The sequence below is a fragment of the Leptonychotes weddellii genome, chromosome 5, assembly GCF_054177405.1.
Source record: "Leptonychotes weddellii isolate Sample4059 chromosome 5, ASM5417740v2, whole genome shotgun sequence".
Classification (NCBI taxonomy): domain Eukaryota; kingdom Metazoa; phylum Chordata; class Mammalia; order Carnivora; family Phocidae; genus Leptonychotes; species Leptonychotes weddellii.
In genome coordinates, this window is record NC_138373.1 from 70,870,798 (window position 1) to 70,888,575 (window position 17,778).

The 17,778-nt window shown below is 39.5% G+C and overlaps 1 protein-coding gene and 1 pseudogene across 1 annotated transcript in view; one reads left to right on the top strand and one right to left on the bottom strand.

Moving 5' to 3' along the window:
* GALNT8 (polypeptide N-acetylgalactosaminyltransferase 8) overlaps positions 1–17,778 on the top strand; it is a 47,954-nt gene that overhangs the window by 21,572 nt on the left and 8,604 nt on the right. Inside the window, 9 exon segments of the mRNA XM_006739635.2 lie at positions 2,865–3,031; positions 7,806–7,989; positions 8,685–8,882; positions 9,376–9,490; positions 13,903–14,088; positions 15,054–15,096; positions 15,099–15,190; positions 15,742–15,837; positions 16,965–17,132. Coding sequence (XP_006739698.1) covers positions 2,865–3,031; positions 7,806–7,989; positions 8,685–8,882; positions 9,376–9,490; positions 13,903–14,088; positions 15,054–15,096; positions 15,099–15,190; positions 15,742–15,837; positions 16,965–17,132 — 1,249 coding nt within the window.
* On the bottom strand, positions 6,206–6,507 carry LOC145721482 (large ribosomal subunit protein eL22 pseudogene; annotated as a pseudogene).

Below are 17,778 nucleotides of genomic sequence, written 5' to 3' on the forward strand. Positions count from 1 at the left end.
AATCAAGACAAGGTTTAACTGGTTAAGGATAGATATATAAATCAGTGGTATAGAATTGGTACCAAGAAATAAACTCTTATGTTAATGGTCAGTTGATTCTTGACAAGGGTGCCATGATACTGTGATTTATACTAAGAAATATATATTTTGTCTTCACCCCTGTTCCTGACATAGAGTATCTAAAATCCTTGTAATTTCCTAAGAGATAAGAGAGATGAAAGTGTCTTTTGGTATCCTTAACAAGCTCCTTTCAGCCCTGAATTAATGAGGTGACTCTTAGAAAGCCTCTAAGGCTATGAGCTGGTTGCCATAGTAATGAACCCTATAATTATAAGGTTGGGATATTCAGTTCCTCCTATATCTTCTGACAGGGGAGAGAGGATGGAGATAGACTTGACCACTAACAGGCAATGATCTTATCAATTATGCCTATTAAAGCATGAAGCATGCCAAGGCTTTGCTGCACCCCAGACTCCACTGGGACAGAAGCTCCTGTGCTCTGGACCCTTCAGAACCCTGGCCTGTGTATCTCTTCACATGGCAGTTCATTCATATCTTTTAGTATCTTCTGTAATAAACTGGTAATCTAATAAGTAAACTGGTTTCCTGACTTCTGTGAGCTGCTCTAGCAAATTAATCTAACCCAAGGAGGTGGTCTTGGAAACTTCCGATCTATAGCTAGTGGGTCAGAAGCACCAATAACAACCTAAACTTGTGATTGGCCTCCAGAGTGGTATGTGTGTGTGTGTGTGTGTGTGTGTGTGTGTGTGCCAGTCTTGTGGGTGGGAACTCTTAACCTGTGTGATCTGATGTTAACTTCAGGTAGGTAGTATCAGAATGCAATTAAATTATAGGACACGCAGCTGGTGTCACAGAATTATTTGATGTGAGGAAAAAAACCCACTATCCAGTCATCAAAGTTTTCATTATGAGTAGTGCTGTGAGTAGAGAGAAAGAGATACACAGGAGAGTTTTTCCTCTTTACAGGTGCTAAGACAACTGAATGGGGGTAAGAATTATCTCTTCAACAGATGGCACTGGGACAACTGGTTATTTATATGCAAACAGATGAAACTAGGTCCTTATATCATACCATACATAAATATTAACTCAAATGATCATAGATGTAAATAAAACTAAAGCTCTTAAGAGAAAACACAAGATTAAATCTCAGAGATCATGGGTTAGTCAATGGTTTTTAGATATGACACCAAAAGCATAAGTGATAAATGATTGAAAAGCTGGACTTCATCAAAACTGAAAAATTTTTGCTGCAAATAATATCATCAAGAAGGTTAAAAACAGCTCATAGTGTGGGAGAAAATACTTGCAAACCATATATCTGATAAAGTGCTTGAATCTAGAATACATTAGTAGCTCTTATAACTCAATAATAAAAAGACAAATAACTAAATTAAAAATAAACAAAGGACTTAGACAATGTTCCAAAAAAGATACACACATGGCTAACAAGCACATCTGAAACTAATGATATAGTAACTATATATTAACTAATGGAATTTAAATAAAATAAGTTAATAAAAGAAAAAAAAAGATGCTACACATCATTACTTATTAGGGAAATGGAAATTAAAGTCACAGGGAGGTAATACTTCACACCCACTGGGATGACTATCATCAAAATGACAGATAATGACAACTGTTGTGCAGGATGTGGAGAAATTAGGCCCCTCGTTCATTACTGGTGGTAATGTAAAATGGTTTGGAAAACACTATAGCAGCTCATTAAATTGTTAAACAGAGTTGTCCTATGACTTAACAATTGCACTCTTAGGTGTATATATAAGTGAAATGAAAATATATGCCAACACAAAACTTGTTCAAGAATGTTCACAGTGGCATTAGCAACAGCCAAAAAATGGAAAATATTTTAAATGTCCAACAACTGATGAATGGATAAACATGTGGTGTATCCATGCAATGGAATATTGTTTGACAGTAAAAAGGAATGAAGGTCTGATGCATGCCACAATGTGGATGAACCTTAAAAACATTATGCTAAGTGAAAGAAGCTAGTCATAAAAAACCACATATTATATGTTTCCATTTATATGAAAAGCCAGAATAGACAATTCTATAGAGATAGAAAGTAGATTAGTTGCCTTCGGCTGAAGGGAGTGGGGGTGGAATGGGTTAGGGAGAAATGGACTGGTAATAGGTATGGGGTTTCTTTTTAGTGTGATGAAAATGTTCTAAAATTTGACAGTGGTAATTGTTGCTCAACTCTGTGAATGTTATAAAAAACACTTGTATGCTTTTAAATAGGTGAATTTTTATCATATATTAAGTACATCTCAATAAAGATGTTAAAAGTAAAGAATAAGCTAGTTCCTGGCATATGGTAAGCATTTAATAATGTAAACTATGAAAACTATGAAATTAAAAAAATGTGTCAAGCATAATTCTTTGAACAGTTCCCCACTTCCCTACAGTGGTGAAGTAGAGGTTTGTGTCAGAAATGACTGACAGCCTGAGAATATGGGGAAAAGGTGGTGGCAATGACAGAAGACTTCTGGCAAGAAAGCAAATTTAGAGATGGGGGAGGAATAAGGAATCTTTTTGGGGGAATGTTGGATGTTCAAGTTGATCCATCTACTGAAGATTGATATGAAAGACAAGGATTTTATCCTCATAACAGGAAAATTTTGGTTAAGCAAATATAAGATCTTGCTGCAGTGACAATCACCTTAGAGTTTCCCTTCCTAATGAGTTTGGGGGTTGGTGAGCCGATTAATATATTAAAGCATCTTATATAGTGAAGGGGTAGATTGGATAGTAATGTTTAAGTAATTTTTAAAAAGTTTTTAAAAAGTAACGTGATTATTTAAAATGGTTTCTTATAGGTGTCTTCAGAAGACATATCCTTCACAACTCCCATCCCTTGGTGTCATTCTCATATTCATGAATGAAGCTCTGTCCATTATACAACGGGCCATCACTAGTATCATCAACCGCACCCCCTCTCATTTGTTAAAGGAGATCATCTTGGTGGATGATTTTAGCTCAAATGGTGAGCAACTTGATCAAAGAATAATAGTTTATTGACTGCTGAGCTGGAAAAGAGTTTTATCTTAGAGTTTAGGACACTTTAGTTTCCTCATATAGTGAAGAGAAAGGGATCATTTATTGAGGTCGTATGTGCTGGACACATTAATCTTCACAAAGTCAAGGCAGAGGATCATCACCTTGATTACATAGATGGGGAGGCTAGGACACAGAGAGATAGATCACATAATGTGCCCAAATTGCAGAGTGAGTTAATGGTGGAGCTGACTCAAGTCCAGGACTGAGTGACTCCGAAGCCTTTCTATGCACCATGATGGAGACCTGAGGGAGTAAACTGGGGTCCAAAATTAGACCTCAGATACCAAGAAGGGATTTAGAATTGTTCTCTATGAGGAAAAGCAATCTTTCTGTGTAATTAAACCCAGAGAAAATGGAGCTTTGGATGCTGAGACTCTTCCCAGTGGCAATGTTTCTTGCTCATAGCATGCCCCCTCCCCATCTCTATCTAGTTCACCCAGCGGGGACATGAAGAATTGGGAGATAGTGGGGAAAACATGAATGTTGGTAATAATAACTATCTCATAAACTGCAAGGAGAGTTACATGAGATAATCATGGCAGCTAACATTGTTCCAAGCACCTTATGTATGTTAACTATTTTAATCATTACAATAACCTATGAGGAGGAACCACTGTTTTGGCCATTTTACAGCTGCAAAAACCTAAGGCATAGTCTGGTTAAGGAATTTGCTAAATATTGCAATGCTGTTAAGTGACAAAATTGAGATTTGCAGAGTCCAGAGCCCTATCTCTAGCCACTATGTTCACTGATATAATACGTAGGTGATGAACAGTATTTAGCACATAGTAACCTCTCAGCCAGTGTTAGCTCTTAGTTTTTTAAATTTTGAAGAACTAGAACAAAGTCACAGATTTGCGCTAGCAATAAGGAAGAAATTTCTGAGAGTAAGGACTATGGAGTGGCTGCTCATGGGAGGCAGAATTTGTTCCTTCTCTGGGGGATCTTTAAGTACGAGACAGGTACTTATTGCAGATTCAAATTAGGGGCAGTTATATATATATATATATATATAATATATAATATATATATATATATATATAATCAAATTAGGGGCAGTTTGACCTAAGAGGAAGAGGCAAATGACCTCTAAACTTTCCTTTTTGGATTTCCAGACACTAAAAATACTCCTTTTCATGTTTTAAATACCTTCCTTTCTTGTCATTTCAATATAAATGCACAAAAAAATAAGAAGGTACAGTTCTTAAGCAGAATTCCATTGAAAACCAAAGAAAAGAAAATGGCTGACTTCATTCCTTTCTGTGCAGGCACACCTAGTTTTTGAGTAGGAAATAAGAACTTGATTAGAAAGACCTCTGTCCTCGACATCTGGACACACCCTGGCTCCACTCCCTGTCTCTGTGAGATGATCTGAGGCAAGCCGTCTCACCTGTCTGAGACTCAACTTTTTCATGGGGCAAATGTAAGGACTGAGCTGGGGGACCCCTGAAGATATCATTTCCTGTGGAAAAAAAAATCAATGGCTCTTTAATTCCACATTCCATGAAGAGTAGATAAGAATTAATTCAAGATTTCTGCCTATGGAACAATGAAATCAAAAGATACAAGATTACAAACGTAGGTAGACACATAAAGAGAAGTCAAGCAAAACTCTGGATCGTTCCAAACCATTCCCTTATCATATAATACATCTCTCTCACTTTGGTCAGGAACCCATTATGCTTTTCATAGAGATAATGTGTGAATTGGCAAAGAAGAGGGGACTGTTAGTCCTTCTTTGACTGGTGTCTCTGGGACAGGGATTAATTTCTCTCTCCTTAACCATAAAATATCAACTAGATTGGTCCTACACTGAACAGAACTTAAAAATCTGTTTTGTGTTAAATTGAGGAAAATAAATGGAAGTCTACCACATATGCCACAAGAGAAACTTACTATTCATTTGACTTCGTGGGGCCATGTCTCCACTTCCTCACCTGTAATACGGGGGAAATAATAGTGTTTACCTGATAGGACAATTTTGAGGATTAAATGAGACATGTGAAGTCCTCAACACAGGACTTGCTCGCAATAAATGTTAACTAGTGTTATTACTCCTTGTTTACCTCAGTATCATTTGTAGTACTGTTGAAATGCCATAACTTGATTATGTCCCTGTCCTTTTCCCCCCTAGATATGAAGCTTCATTTGTATCAGGTCAAATGTTTCAAGTGTCAGCAGAGCTAATCCAACTATTTCAGAAATTGTATTAATATATGTGGGATTCTACATATTTGCTCCAATTTTAGGCAAATTTTATAACTAACAACTATTTATTTTGTACCAAAAAACAAGCACTATGCAAGGAAGATTTCAAGAAGTTCCCATATTAATTTATGAGGCAAGACATACCTATGGAAAGATATTTCAATATATGAAGAATGGTGTGTCAAATTGAGTGAGCTGTCAGTGAATGCAAGAAAGCCTGGAGAAATGGCTGGGATGAACTAAAGAGGCTTCTTGGAGGAGGAGGACTTGGATTGGGACTTGAAAATTTGGTAGGATTTAGAAAAGCAAAGAAAACAATGGAAGACTGGGTGTGTGTATGTGGGTGTCGGGGATAGAGAGTGATGAAAAGAATGATATGAGCAAATCTGCAGAAGCCAGAAGCACCCTGAGCTGAGCATCCTGGAATAAAGAGTTTGGGGGCAAAGAGGACCAGTGGGAGAGCAAGGCTGAGAAGGGGGCCTAAGTTTACTTTAGAAGATCCATTGAAGGGTCTTTAATTCTTGTGCTGGACTGTAGGCATTATTTCTGAGAGGATGACTCAGAATCTACAACTCATAAAATTTTGGAATTGGAAGGATCTTGGCATGTTATTCAGCCTTTCTTTCTAAGTTGAGGAAACAGAGATCCCCAAATGGGAAGTGACACAGAAATAGATAGTGAGGGAGGTTGAATTACACACTAGATACCTGGGGTCTATGGCAAACTCTTTTTTCTCTTTTTTCCTTTTTTCTTTTTTTCCCACCATTTTGGTTCACACAGTTTATTTAAGAACTCATACAGAATACTCAAGATAAATGATTTTTAATCCTCATCTTTAATTCTCTTCTTTATCCTGGTTAATCTGGAGGTAATGTAATTCCTAATTATGCTGTTAACAACTATGTACAACCAACCACACAGGATATTCTTCATATTTCTTGGTGAGATTTTTCTAATGCCTTTTAGAAAAAGGTACCTCAGAAGTTATGGTAATCCTGCTCTTGCTCCTTTCAATGATTATAACACCTCTACCAGGATTCCCAGGTTTTCCATTCACTTTGATTTTTTCTTGAAGAAATTGCTAAAAAAATAGGCAGAATCCATGATTCTTCTACAAGGTGGGTGCCATCAAGGGTGAAATTCAGAACCTGCTCCCTCCCCTCACTTTGCCACAAGCCTTTTCAGGGGCACCATGGTGGCAGAAGAAGAAAAAAACATGGCAACTCCTTCTGATTGCTTCCTGAAAGTAGTGACTGGGTAAGTGTAGGGACTTTCCAGCTTGGTTTCTCACAGTTGGAGCAAAAGCCTTCAGATCCACTGGCTCTCTTTAAAACCTTCAGTTACTGAGTCAGTCTTCCTGGAGTGCAGCTGGGAAAGTTCTAACATAGGGCAAATTTTTGTGCCACAGTCATGTAGGTATTGCTTCCAGATCTTGGTCATTCCAGCACTCACAAATCTACTCTTCTTCTGAGAGAGGAACCAGCAAGAATTTCATCTCTGGGCCCTGGGAAGAGAGGGATAGAGAGAGATCATGATAAATCCAACCAAGTACACACATAGTTCTTGAGGCAGCATGGCATGGTGATTAGACACAACATGGGCTCACATCCAGGGTATGCCACTTATTGGATGTGTAACTTGGAGAAGTTTCTTAATCTCTCTGTGCCTCAGGTTTTTTTTTTTTTTGTCTGTAAAGTGAGGATACTGAAATACCTACCTTATAGGATAATTTGAAATTTAAATAAATTAATGTTATCAATGGAAAACTCAGTCACTTGGTTAGATATTTTAAACACTGCTTAGTGATTTGCATGCAAGTTTTTCTCATACATATGAGGAAGTCAACTGGTAGGCTGAGTCAAAGAACAAATTTATAGACAGCCTTTATAAAAGACAGGGGAAAGAGGGAAGAAAAAAAATGGAAACAATCTGGGAATAGTGAATCCTGTTTGCATAATTTAGGGGACAAATTCATTAGCTAGAAGCTGGAAAAGTGATTAGCCTGGGCATTCTGTCCAAAACTGGTCCTTGAGTAGGCCAAGTAGAAATATGTAAAATAAGACAAAACAGTTTCAGTTGTTTATGGATTCTCCAGAAAATCTTGAGAGTTTAGCCACGGGGAAGACATTTCAGGCTGTCTCCACAATGTCTGTTCATCACCTTAGCTAGGTCAGGTCTATCTACTCATTCTTGTGAGAATTCTCAATACACATAAAGCTTATATAACAATCCTTGTTACATGGTAAGCAGTATGATTATTCTAAGGTAGTTAAACTTCAAGGGAAATGAGATTAGGAATGGAGCATTAAGCCCTAGGATAGAATGGAGAGAAGTAGGTGCAGGGGAAACACTACTTATTTCTCAGTCAAGATGGTAGAATTGCTCAATCTAAACTGGAGGTAGTCCAACCACTACTATATAATAGTATGAAATTTCTACACCACATTGATTATTGCACTCAGAATTTCTATAGGTGTGCATTTGGTTGGCAGGAGAACTAAAGGCATACTTGGATGAGAAGATTAAACTTTACAACCAGAAGTATCCAGGACTACTAAAAATAATACGGCATACGAAGAGAAAAGGTCTTGCTCAAGCACGCAACACTGGCAGGAAAGTGGCCACAGCTGATATGATTGCCATCTTGGATGCTCATGTTGAAGTGAACGTTGGGTGGTAAGGCTCCAGGAAGTTTCTTCTAAGAAAGGGGAAAAAGGAGATACTGAAAATGTACTACATACAAGACAGGATATTATGGAAATAGGGAAAGATAGCACCAGACCTCGAACAAAGAAAAGATCCAAAGACAGGGTGTTTTACTCAGGGATTTGTAACACTAAACTACTAAAGAAGTAATAGTTTAGTGTTAGGAAAAAACAACAACCAGAACAAAAACAAAAAACAATGGGCTTGGAGTGTTGACAACTGGATTCTGACCCTGACTTTGCCAAACAACTTTGTGACTTTGAATAAGTCACATTTAACTAGACATTTATGTCCTTAACTATAAAATGAGGAAATTATCTTTTGATGATTCCTAAGGTTTTTCTCAAATAGTAAAGAGACATCATTTTGGAAACAGGGAGACTCAAAGAGTTAATGTAAATTTAGGCAGAATACAAATAGTCCTGTTCATAATGACTTGAGAGTGGTATTTGGGTACTAATTCCAAATCTGTTCTTGACATATCTGTTCTTTTCATATCCTGAAAACTGCGAGTCTTTGCATTCTGGAGTATCCTACTCAGAGCTCAGCACAGCATAAATGAAAAAGGTGCTCAATGTCAGGGCAAAGTGCTTGAGGAGGTTTTGTTTGCTTGCTTCTTCTTACTTTCGTATCCAACCTGGATTTGTTACACACTCTTCTTCTAGGGCAGAGCCCATTCTGTCTCGGATTCAGGAAGACCCCACTGTAATTGTGTCTCCTGTGTTTGACAATATTCATTTTGACACCTTTGAACTGGAAAAGTATGCATTGGCAGTTGATGGCTTTAACTGGGAACTATGATGCCACTATGATCCACTGCCAAAGGCCTGGTTTGATCTGCATGATGCCACGGCTCCAGTGAAGTAAGTCTGAGATTTAGGGAATTTGATTAGAACATGGGAAATCAGGAATGGATGGTGTGGGTTTTGTTTATCTTTTATGGTACTGATGGGAGTGGGTGGGAGAAATGGAGGAGATGGGGTGAAGGACAGAGGATAGAGAAAAAATTATAGGCACTTTAGACTATCTAAGGACTTTCAAACAAAAACCAAAGTATATAATGTTTTAAAAAAATATTTGAGACATTTTAAGAATTTTCAGGCTATGAAGTAGGGATATGAAGATGAAAAAGGTATAATTTCATTATAATATGAGAAGGACTATGGCAGGATGAGGGTGAAGGAAGGCTGCATGTACTTAGTTCAGCCTGAGGGTTTAGAGAAAACCTTCAGGATAAGAAGAGACTTGAGTAGACCTTTGAAAGCCAAATCATCATTGGCTTTCTACCCCTCACCACCATCCTGACCCATTTCTCTCATCAAGAGGTTAGTAACTCTCTTACTATGTGTTCTATAGGAATCCTTCCATCATGGGCATCCTGGCTGCCAACAGGATCTTTTTGGAAGAGATCGGATCTCTAGATGGTGGGATGCTGGTCTGTGGAGGAGAGAACGTGGAGCTTAGCTTGAGGGTGGGTACATTTTCTTCTCATTATGAGAAAAAGCAGAGGGGGAAATAATTGGAGAGTAGTATGGTCTTTGGAATTCTGGAACAAGGCTGAATGTCATTGGCTCAAGAGATGGACAAATTATCATGTTTCTGAGTCACTAGGAAAGGCAGTAAAACTTCTGGAGTGGAACTTTCTAGTATAGGTTTGTATAATCTGGGAGATATGGATGGAAAGAGGTATAATTGAGGCTCGGCAGATGGTATTCTTATTTACCTTAAGGGAAATAAGCATTCCAAGCATTTTTCCAAGCATCTCCTGGATCTCATGCATAAAATATCCCTCCTATAGTATTCCTTTTGCAGCTTCTGTATAATCCACAATCCTTTGTTAAAAGGCCTTGCCCCTTGGGTTTGTGATTTTTCTTATTAATTTACCTTTCTTTCATCTTCCAGCCTAAGACTGAACTTTAAAAAAGGCACTAACTTATGTTAGTGAGAATTACATGAGTATTGGAAACAGACAGACTTAAGTCCAAATCCTACTCTACCACTTGAAAGTTTGTGTTATCTTGGGCAGATAGAAGCTCTCTAAGCCATACCTACTACGTTGAGCACCTAGCATGCTGAGTGACATGTGACTTATGCTCATAAATGGTTAATGATAAAAATAATAATGATAAGGATGTCAGGATGGCATTGTAAAAAAATGCTGAACTTGGCTTCTAATCCTGACTCTGCTAACTCACTGTGGACTGAGGTTCTATAAAATGGCTTTTTTTTATCCCCCCAAGCCCTGAAATTCTGTGCCTGAGACCAGGTGATCTCTAGTCCATAACAGTGTCTGGAAGCATATGATATTTTCTAAAGCTTATTTAGATCTACAACTTTCAATTTTTTACTTGGAACTGATGACCCTAGAACTATATATTATACCCAATGAAGACCTAACCAGGACCTCACATTTATGTGTTAACAAATACACTTTGAGTCCCTATCTGGGTTATACCGTAAGCCACAGTAATTGTTGGGCAGAGAAAACTACTGCTTTGCATGTTTGTCTTGACCAGTTTTCCCTTTTATGAAATGAAGAGAAACATCCTTGTTTCATCTACCTCATAAGGATAATGGCACTGTTAAAATGTAATAAATATTTTTAAATGATTTATAAAGATATTAATTGAATCCTTGTTTGACTACTGTGAGAGAGGCTAAAATAACAGGTTTAAACAAGATAGAGATTGATTTCTTTTTCCCAGAACAGTTTGAACATAAGCAGTTCAGGATTAAGATGGCAGCTTCAGGGTGATGGGAACCAAAACCCATCTTGTGGTTCTGCTACACTCAACACCACACCTGTATTCTACTCAGTAGGAAGAGAAAAGGGGGGAAAGACAGAGCATGTTTTCTTTTTAAGGGCACTACCTGAAAGTTGTCTATGTTATTTCCCTCAAATCCCATTGGCCCCTGCTGGTCATATGGCCACTGGTGAGTGAAAAAGTCTGGGAAATGTAGATTTCAGCTAGTTGCTATGTGTGCAGTTATTCCTTCTACAACTATAGATGTAGAGGGAAATAGGTATTGAGTGTACAATTAGTCTCTAGCACAAAATATAAATGTAGAAATAATTATTTTATGCATGGTACTTAGCAAAGTCCTAAGATGACCTTAGTTACATTAGGGCTGAGGTTTTCCTATCTACCATAGCTTCCATGAATTTGGAACTCCAATTCTCCAACTTAGGACCCCAAGCCCTTCTTACCATTTCTGAGTTCCCCATGCTTTTCTCTGCTTTCTTCTTCTGCTGCTTCTTGTCTGTTTCCATTCCCCTCACCATCCCATATTGAACTCTGATATTTTCGTTTCCACAAGAAATTCTCTTTCTTTTAATATTTTGTGCTTTTTTGATAGATTTTGCTGGAAATGTAGGGAGTGTCAGGGAAAGGCCATTCTTTTCTTTTTCTTGGATAAAACAGTTCTACCCATATCTAGTTTCCTTAGTTTGTGTGTGTGACTATTTGCCTTTTAAAACCTTCCAGCACTTGTTAAGATCTGTCTTTCTCCAGTGACAGATCATGGGAACATTAGAACTGCATGGAATGTTTTGTTCTGACATCTAGAGGCATGGCAGTGATAGTGCACATGGAAGTGTATAAATGGAGATGGACTGTTGGGGTTGATGCTCAAGAAAGGAAAACCAGCATTTATCAGGCACCTTGTGTATTCCTGACCCCTTGTCAGAGCTTAATAGGCTCACTGCTCAGAATCCAATTCTGTCATTTACCTGCTGGTAAATGTGGGCAACTTACTTAAATGAGGATAATAATAATACCTACATGTTAAGGATTAAATTCATGAAAAACATTAGGGTAACATTTGCCACAGAGCAAGTCATTGTTACTATAAGCAGAAGCTTTACATCTCTGTCTGTGTGTTACACACACACACACACGCACACACACACACACACACACACACCACACACAGAATGAGAATGGAGGAATGTTTGGCAAGTGGGAATAAACTGAAAGAGTAAAATTTGAAAACTGTTGGTCAAGGATAACAGTTAACATTACTTCATAAATGGCAATCATGACTTTTATCTTTTCACTTGAATTTAAGTTTTTTTTTGTGCCAAAATTTTTTTTTCCTCTGAATTCCTGTGGATTGGAAACTACCAGCAACTAAAAAAAATGAAATAAATTTGTATTCGAAATTTTAGATGTTTGGCTTCAGAAACTAAAATCTGAAAGCACATGAGTTTTAACCTCCACATGATTCTGGAAACTAATGAAGAGAAATTCAGGAAGATAATGGAAGAAAAGATCTGTTTCAAGTTAAAAATCATAGACATTTATGGATACTTGTTATGCCATTTATTCCTCCTGACAGCTTTATGCCCTTTGTGGATGAGCCACCTGAGACTCAGAAGGGGGAGTGTTTTGCTTTTAGTTGCCAGGTATGCAGTGATAGAATCAGGATTTGAACACAGGTCAGTCTGACTTCAAAGCATGGCTTTTTGTCATTGTGCTATTCTGCGTTTTGGGGGATGAGGGAGAAGAATCTGTGGATTCAGAAGTGGAAGAAGGGATAAAAAAATTTTGAAAGTCAGATAAGGGGACTGACCCTTCAGGTGGTTAACTGAACCAGCAGGACCTAAGTTCCTCACTCTTATCTCAGAGGCTCCCTTGGGCATGAATGTAGTAGGTTTCTAACCACTGCTAGATAGGCCAATTAACTCCCAGAAACTGCACTTTTCTTGGGAAACCATGAGGAGAAGACACTGGAGCCATTATATCAATCTAATATCATTAGATAATTCTATCATCTATCTGGATGAAGATCATATTTTTAAGCCAAATATTAGAGTATGTGGCCTGAAAAGTAAGTTTGTACCCATCAGGATGGCAAAGAAGAGTATTTATAATTATATCATAAGTCATGATATCTCTTAGTCAAGAATTACTTGTATTAGTTATCTATTGCTGTGTAGCAGGATTATCACAAAGTTGGTGATTCAAAGCAAAGTGCCTTTACCATCTCACCGTTTCTGTGGACTAAGAGTCCATGCATGGCTTAGCAGGGTCATCTGCAAAGCTGCAGTCAAGGTGTTGGCCAGGGCAGTCAAAGCGTTGGCCATTGAGGATTGACTAGGGAAAGATCTGCTTCCAAGCTCATGGGATTGTTGGCAGCACTCAGTTCCTTGAAGCCCTCTAGACTGAGAGAGCATTCAGTTTTTTGCTGGCTATCAGTTGGAAGCCACCCTTAGTTTCTTGCCCTGTGGCCTCTTTATCATGGTGGCTCACAACATGGTGGCTTGCTACTTCAAAGCCAACGTGACAGCACGTCTCCTAACCAGATGGACACTGCAATCTTATATAGTGTAATCACATACATGCAATCATGTACATCCTGTCACCTTTGCCATATTCTATTGGATAGAAGGAGATCACAAGCCCACACTCAAAGGGAAGGGATTAGAGAAGGGTATGAACACTAGGAGGCAGGGATCATGGGAGCCCCTGAGAGTCTGTCCACCACATTGCTTTATATCTAGCATGCAGGACAGAGTGGGTCTTGGGAAGTGAAGTCCAGTGAGATTGGCTCAGAGTGTGGTACCTCTTAGGACTCTGGCACTTTCTTGGGGATAATAGAGCCAAAGGCAGCCATTCCTTTGGTCTGTTCAGGAAGATTTCCTGAAGGATGTAGGATTTTTGGAGCTGTCTGAACAATGGGAGAGAAGAATTTTGGTAGATTTCTAATGAAGGTTGTTTTAGGTAGGTAGGTTGAGAGGCCACATTGAGATGGGAGTGAGAGAACTGAATTTACATTCTTTAAAAATGATTCTAAAATGTGTTCTCTGTGAGTCTACAAGCTATGCTGCTTCTTGGTCATGGGCCTAGCCTGCCCAGGTGACTTTCTTTTCTTCTTTTACAGGTGTGGCAATGTGGAGGGAGAATCGAGATCTTACCCTGCTCCCGGATTGCTCACCTAGAGAGACACCACAAGCCCTATGCCTTGGATCTGAGTCTTGCCTTGAAGCGTAATGCTCTGCGAGTGGCTGAAATCTGGATGGATGAGTACAAACACATGGTCTATTTGGCCTGGAACATACCTCTCCAGGTTTGTCATGGATTGAACAGAAGCAGGGAAGAACGAAGGAGGAGGAGGGGGTGATAAGTGTAGGAAATGGGAGAGATAGAGTGAAAGTGCCATCCCTGCCCTAAAAAGTTAGCATAAAGTTCCGATGGTGCAAGGATAATGACATCTAACATTAGGTAGTAATACTATGCTCCAGGTAGTCATTAATCATTGCAACATATCTATGAGGAAGGTTTTTTTTTATTCTTCCAAGTTTACAGATGAAGAAACTGAAGTACAGAGAGCTGAAAGGAATTTGTTTAAAGTAATAAAGTAATAAGCAGGAGAGATATAATTTAAACCAAGGAATCTCCTAGATTCTATGATCTTCATGCATCATCTGTACTGGGGGATTCCTTGTGGGGCAGGGCTGGACATTAGGAATTTATGGGACATGGCAGGTGGGATGTGGGATGGTGGGAGTAGAGACTGTAACCCTGCTGGATGCACACAAATGAGGATGGCCTTCTTGGCTAAGGCCGGCCACCTGAGGTTGGCATGGCATGCTGTCTTCTGTCCTTGAGCTGCGACTCTGGGCTCAAGCATTCTTTCCCTTTGATTCCCCACAGATATCACTTGTAGAAAATCTCCTTCAACCTCTAAATCTTGCTACCAGAATATTCCTTTTGAAAGCCTTTTTCTATCATGAGGAGTATTTTGTGTCTTACTGGTGTAAACATTATCTCAAATGGGAGCAGTCTGCATTAGCTTGCTAATGAAGGGAAATAAACCTGAGTGGCCCTACTATGCAGGCCTTGCAAGTACCTTTGAAGCTAGCAGAGATTACTAGGTTTCAAGCTCTTCCCACTTTACTTGAAAAACTATAATTATCAAGGTTACCTTCCAGGCTATCAGGAAAATATTTCATTCCCTCATGTGTCATTCATATCCTTTGGTGGAGTCAAGGATGTTACAAGGCACAGAAATAGTCCATGTTTAATTTATAGAACTCTGGAATCGATTTTGGAGACATTTCTTCCAGAATGGCACTCCGGAAAAACTGAAATATAAAACTTTTGACTGGTATCTGAAAAATGTTTATCCAAACCTGAAGCCAATCCACAACATTGTGGGCTACAGAAGAGTATGTATCATGAAATTGCAACTCAGATTTTAAATATTTGACTATAAAAGACAATGGGACCTGAATTACATGACAGCTCAGAAAAGCATTTCCTAATTCCATCCTGTCCAGGATTATCTTTCTACCCCTTACCTCCTTTCTCAGCTTTTTGCCCTTGGGCCTTCTCAGTGTCCTTTTGTCTCTTGCTCCCCAGACCCCATCTCTTTTCCTTGTCTTTGCCTCTGGTTCCTTACTTTGCAAACTGCAGCCCTAGATCTGACCTCTCAGTTTCTCAGCCAACCAGGGTATCTGGCTTGGTCCCCCTTCTCTATATGTGCTGTGACAGTCTGAGGGGTGGGAGTTCTTAGGAAGGAACATCACAACAGCACCTCCTTCCAGCATTTGTCTAGTGCAAAGAGAATGGCTCCCAAGATCCCAAACCCCTGCTTCCTTTTGGTTGGTAATTTCTGGCACCCTTGGAGTAGTGGGGAAAAGGCACGACGTGGGGAGGCTTGAGGGCCCTCTTTCTCTACCTCTTTCCAATGGTGTTTCTGTGTGTTTTGCCCTTTCAGATGAAAAACACGTTGGATGAAAATATCTGCCTGGATCAGGGACTTGTTTCAGGCAAAATCCCCATCATGTTTTATTGTCACAAATACAGTCTGCAGGTATCTTCCACAATCTCCCCTGCCCCAGGGTGAGTCTGTTGTGGCTCAGCCCCTGGCAACACTTGCCAGATTCAGACTAAGTGTTAGATGATGGGAAGACAGAAACAGAGCATCCTGAGCAATGGGTAAGGGTGAAATCCAAACCTGTCTTTGTAACTAAGCACTTCGAAGTCCATTCAAAAAATCATACTAGACAGTTCAACTTTGGGTACAGGAATGATAGGTAGAAAGTATGCTCTGTCACATTCGTTCACAATGGTAATATTTTCATTGACAGTTACCTCAGGTTCCACCTGACAGTTCCCTTCCCCTCACTGTCTCCACCATCCTCCCACCACTCCTGGTATGCCCTGGAAGGTGGGCAGGTGATGCTACCTGTGACTTCTTCTGTAGAGAAGGAAACAGGGGCTAGAGAAGAGAGGCTAAATGGAAGTCGCTCCATAGAATAGAAGAGACCTGGCATCAAGTGGATGGTGCAGCCTGGGGGACTTTTTCCCCTGAGAATATTTTCAACCATCTTGTTACTTTGCATGTTGCCCTCACAGGGAACTTCTGGTAGTATGTATGATAGATAAGCATTTCCACCTGACAAATGAAAACACTGAGACACAAAAAGAACCCACTTGTCCAAGCTCACCAAGCAAGATAGTATCAGATTAAGAACTGGAAAGGTTTCTTGACAAGCCCATAGCTGGAGCTTATGATGACAGCTTCTGAAGTTCAGGTGTGTGTGTGTGTGTGTGTGTGTGTGTGTGTTTCAAAGAGAATCTCCCTTGTCTATGCAAGTCATGATTGTGTTGGAGCCCTTGTATGGAAGTTCAGGTGTGCGTGTGTGTGTGTGTGTTTCAAAGATAATCTCCTTTGTCTATGCAAGTCATGATTGTGTTGGAGCCCTTATATGGAATCAAGTAGGCTGGTGCCCCTCCTTATGCCTGGTCTTCTTCCTAGAGTCAACTGGGGTTTGAGGAGAAGGAAGAGGAAGTGGATCCTTGTTACCCATGAAAGTTCAGTGTTCCCTCATAGTGATTGAGTACATAAGGGACCCAGGAACAGCCTTCATGCCCTCTATAAGGTCAAGGACAGCCCCACTGACTGTATCCATGACAGATTCTTTTGCTCTCTTTTAGAATGTCTACTATCACCTAACTGGGGAGTTCTATGTGGGACCACTGATTGCGGAGGCACGTACTGATGATCACTGCCTGACAGACCCTGGCAATGGGGAGAAGCCCATTTGAGAGCCATGTTCCAAGGCAGTCCAAAACAGACTGCACATATATTGGGATTTTAAACCGGTGAGTAACATGTTTTTTAAAGATAAGCATATTCAAATCTAGTCTGTGAGGTTCATATTTGATTTGATAGTGTTTTAGAAGGACTGGCTTTGTGGCAGTGGTAGGGAAAAGACTGGAAATGAAACTGGGCATGGAACCCTGAGTCTGTTGGCGAAGGTGGGTGGGTAAGGGAAGCAATATTGGAATCTGTTATAGTTTAACGGTAAGAGTTTAGGTTCGGTCCTAGTTCAGTCACCATTAGCAAGTTTCTTACCCTCTCTGATACTCGGTTTCCTCATTTATAAAATGGAGATCACAATATCTACTTTAGGAGCCTGTTGGGAGGATTAAATGAGATAGTGTGTATACAGAATTTAGCATGGTGCCTGCACATAGAAAGTATTCAGTAAATATTAGCCATTATGATTAGTTTTATTATTAATGGTAATCAGAGAATCTGGAGCCCTGGGCTGAAATTTGATAGTATAAAAGCCCTGGTTTTAATTTCAATATCAACTGACTAAGAACAGGGTGGAGGGAATCTGGCAGAATTCACAAGACAATGAGATAAGGGATTTGACTGACTACAGCCTACATGTGAGTTTACTGTGTGATGGGGCTGCATTAAGCCACATTGGCAGAGATGTGATGTCCTGATGAAGGGAGG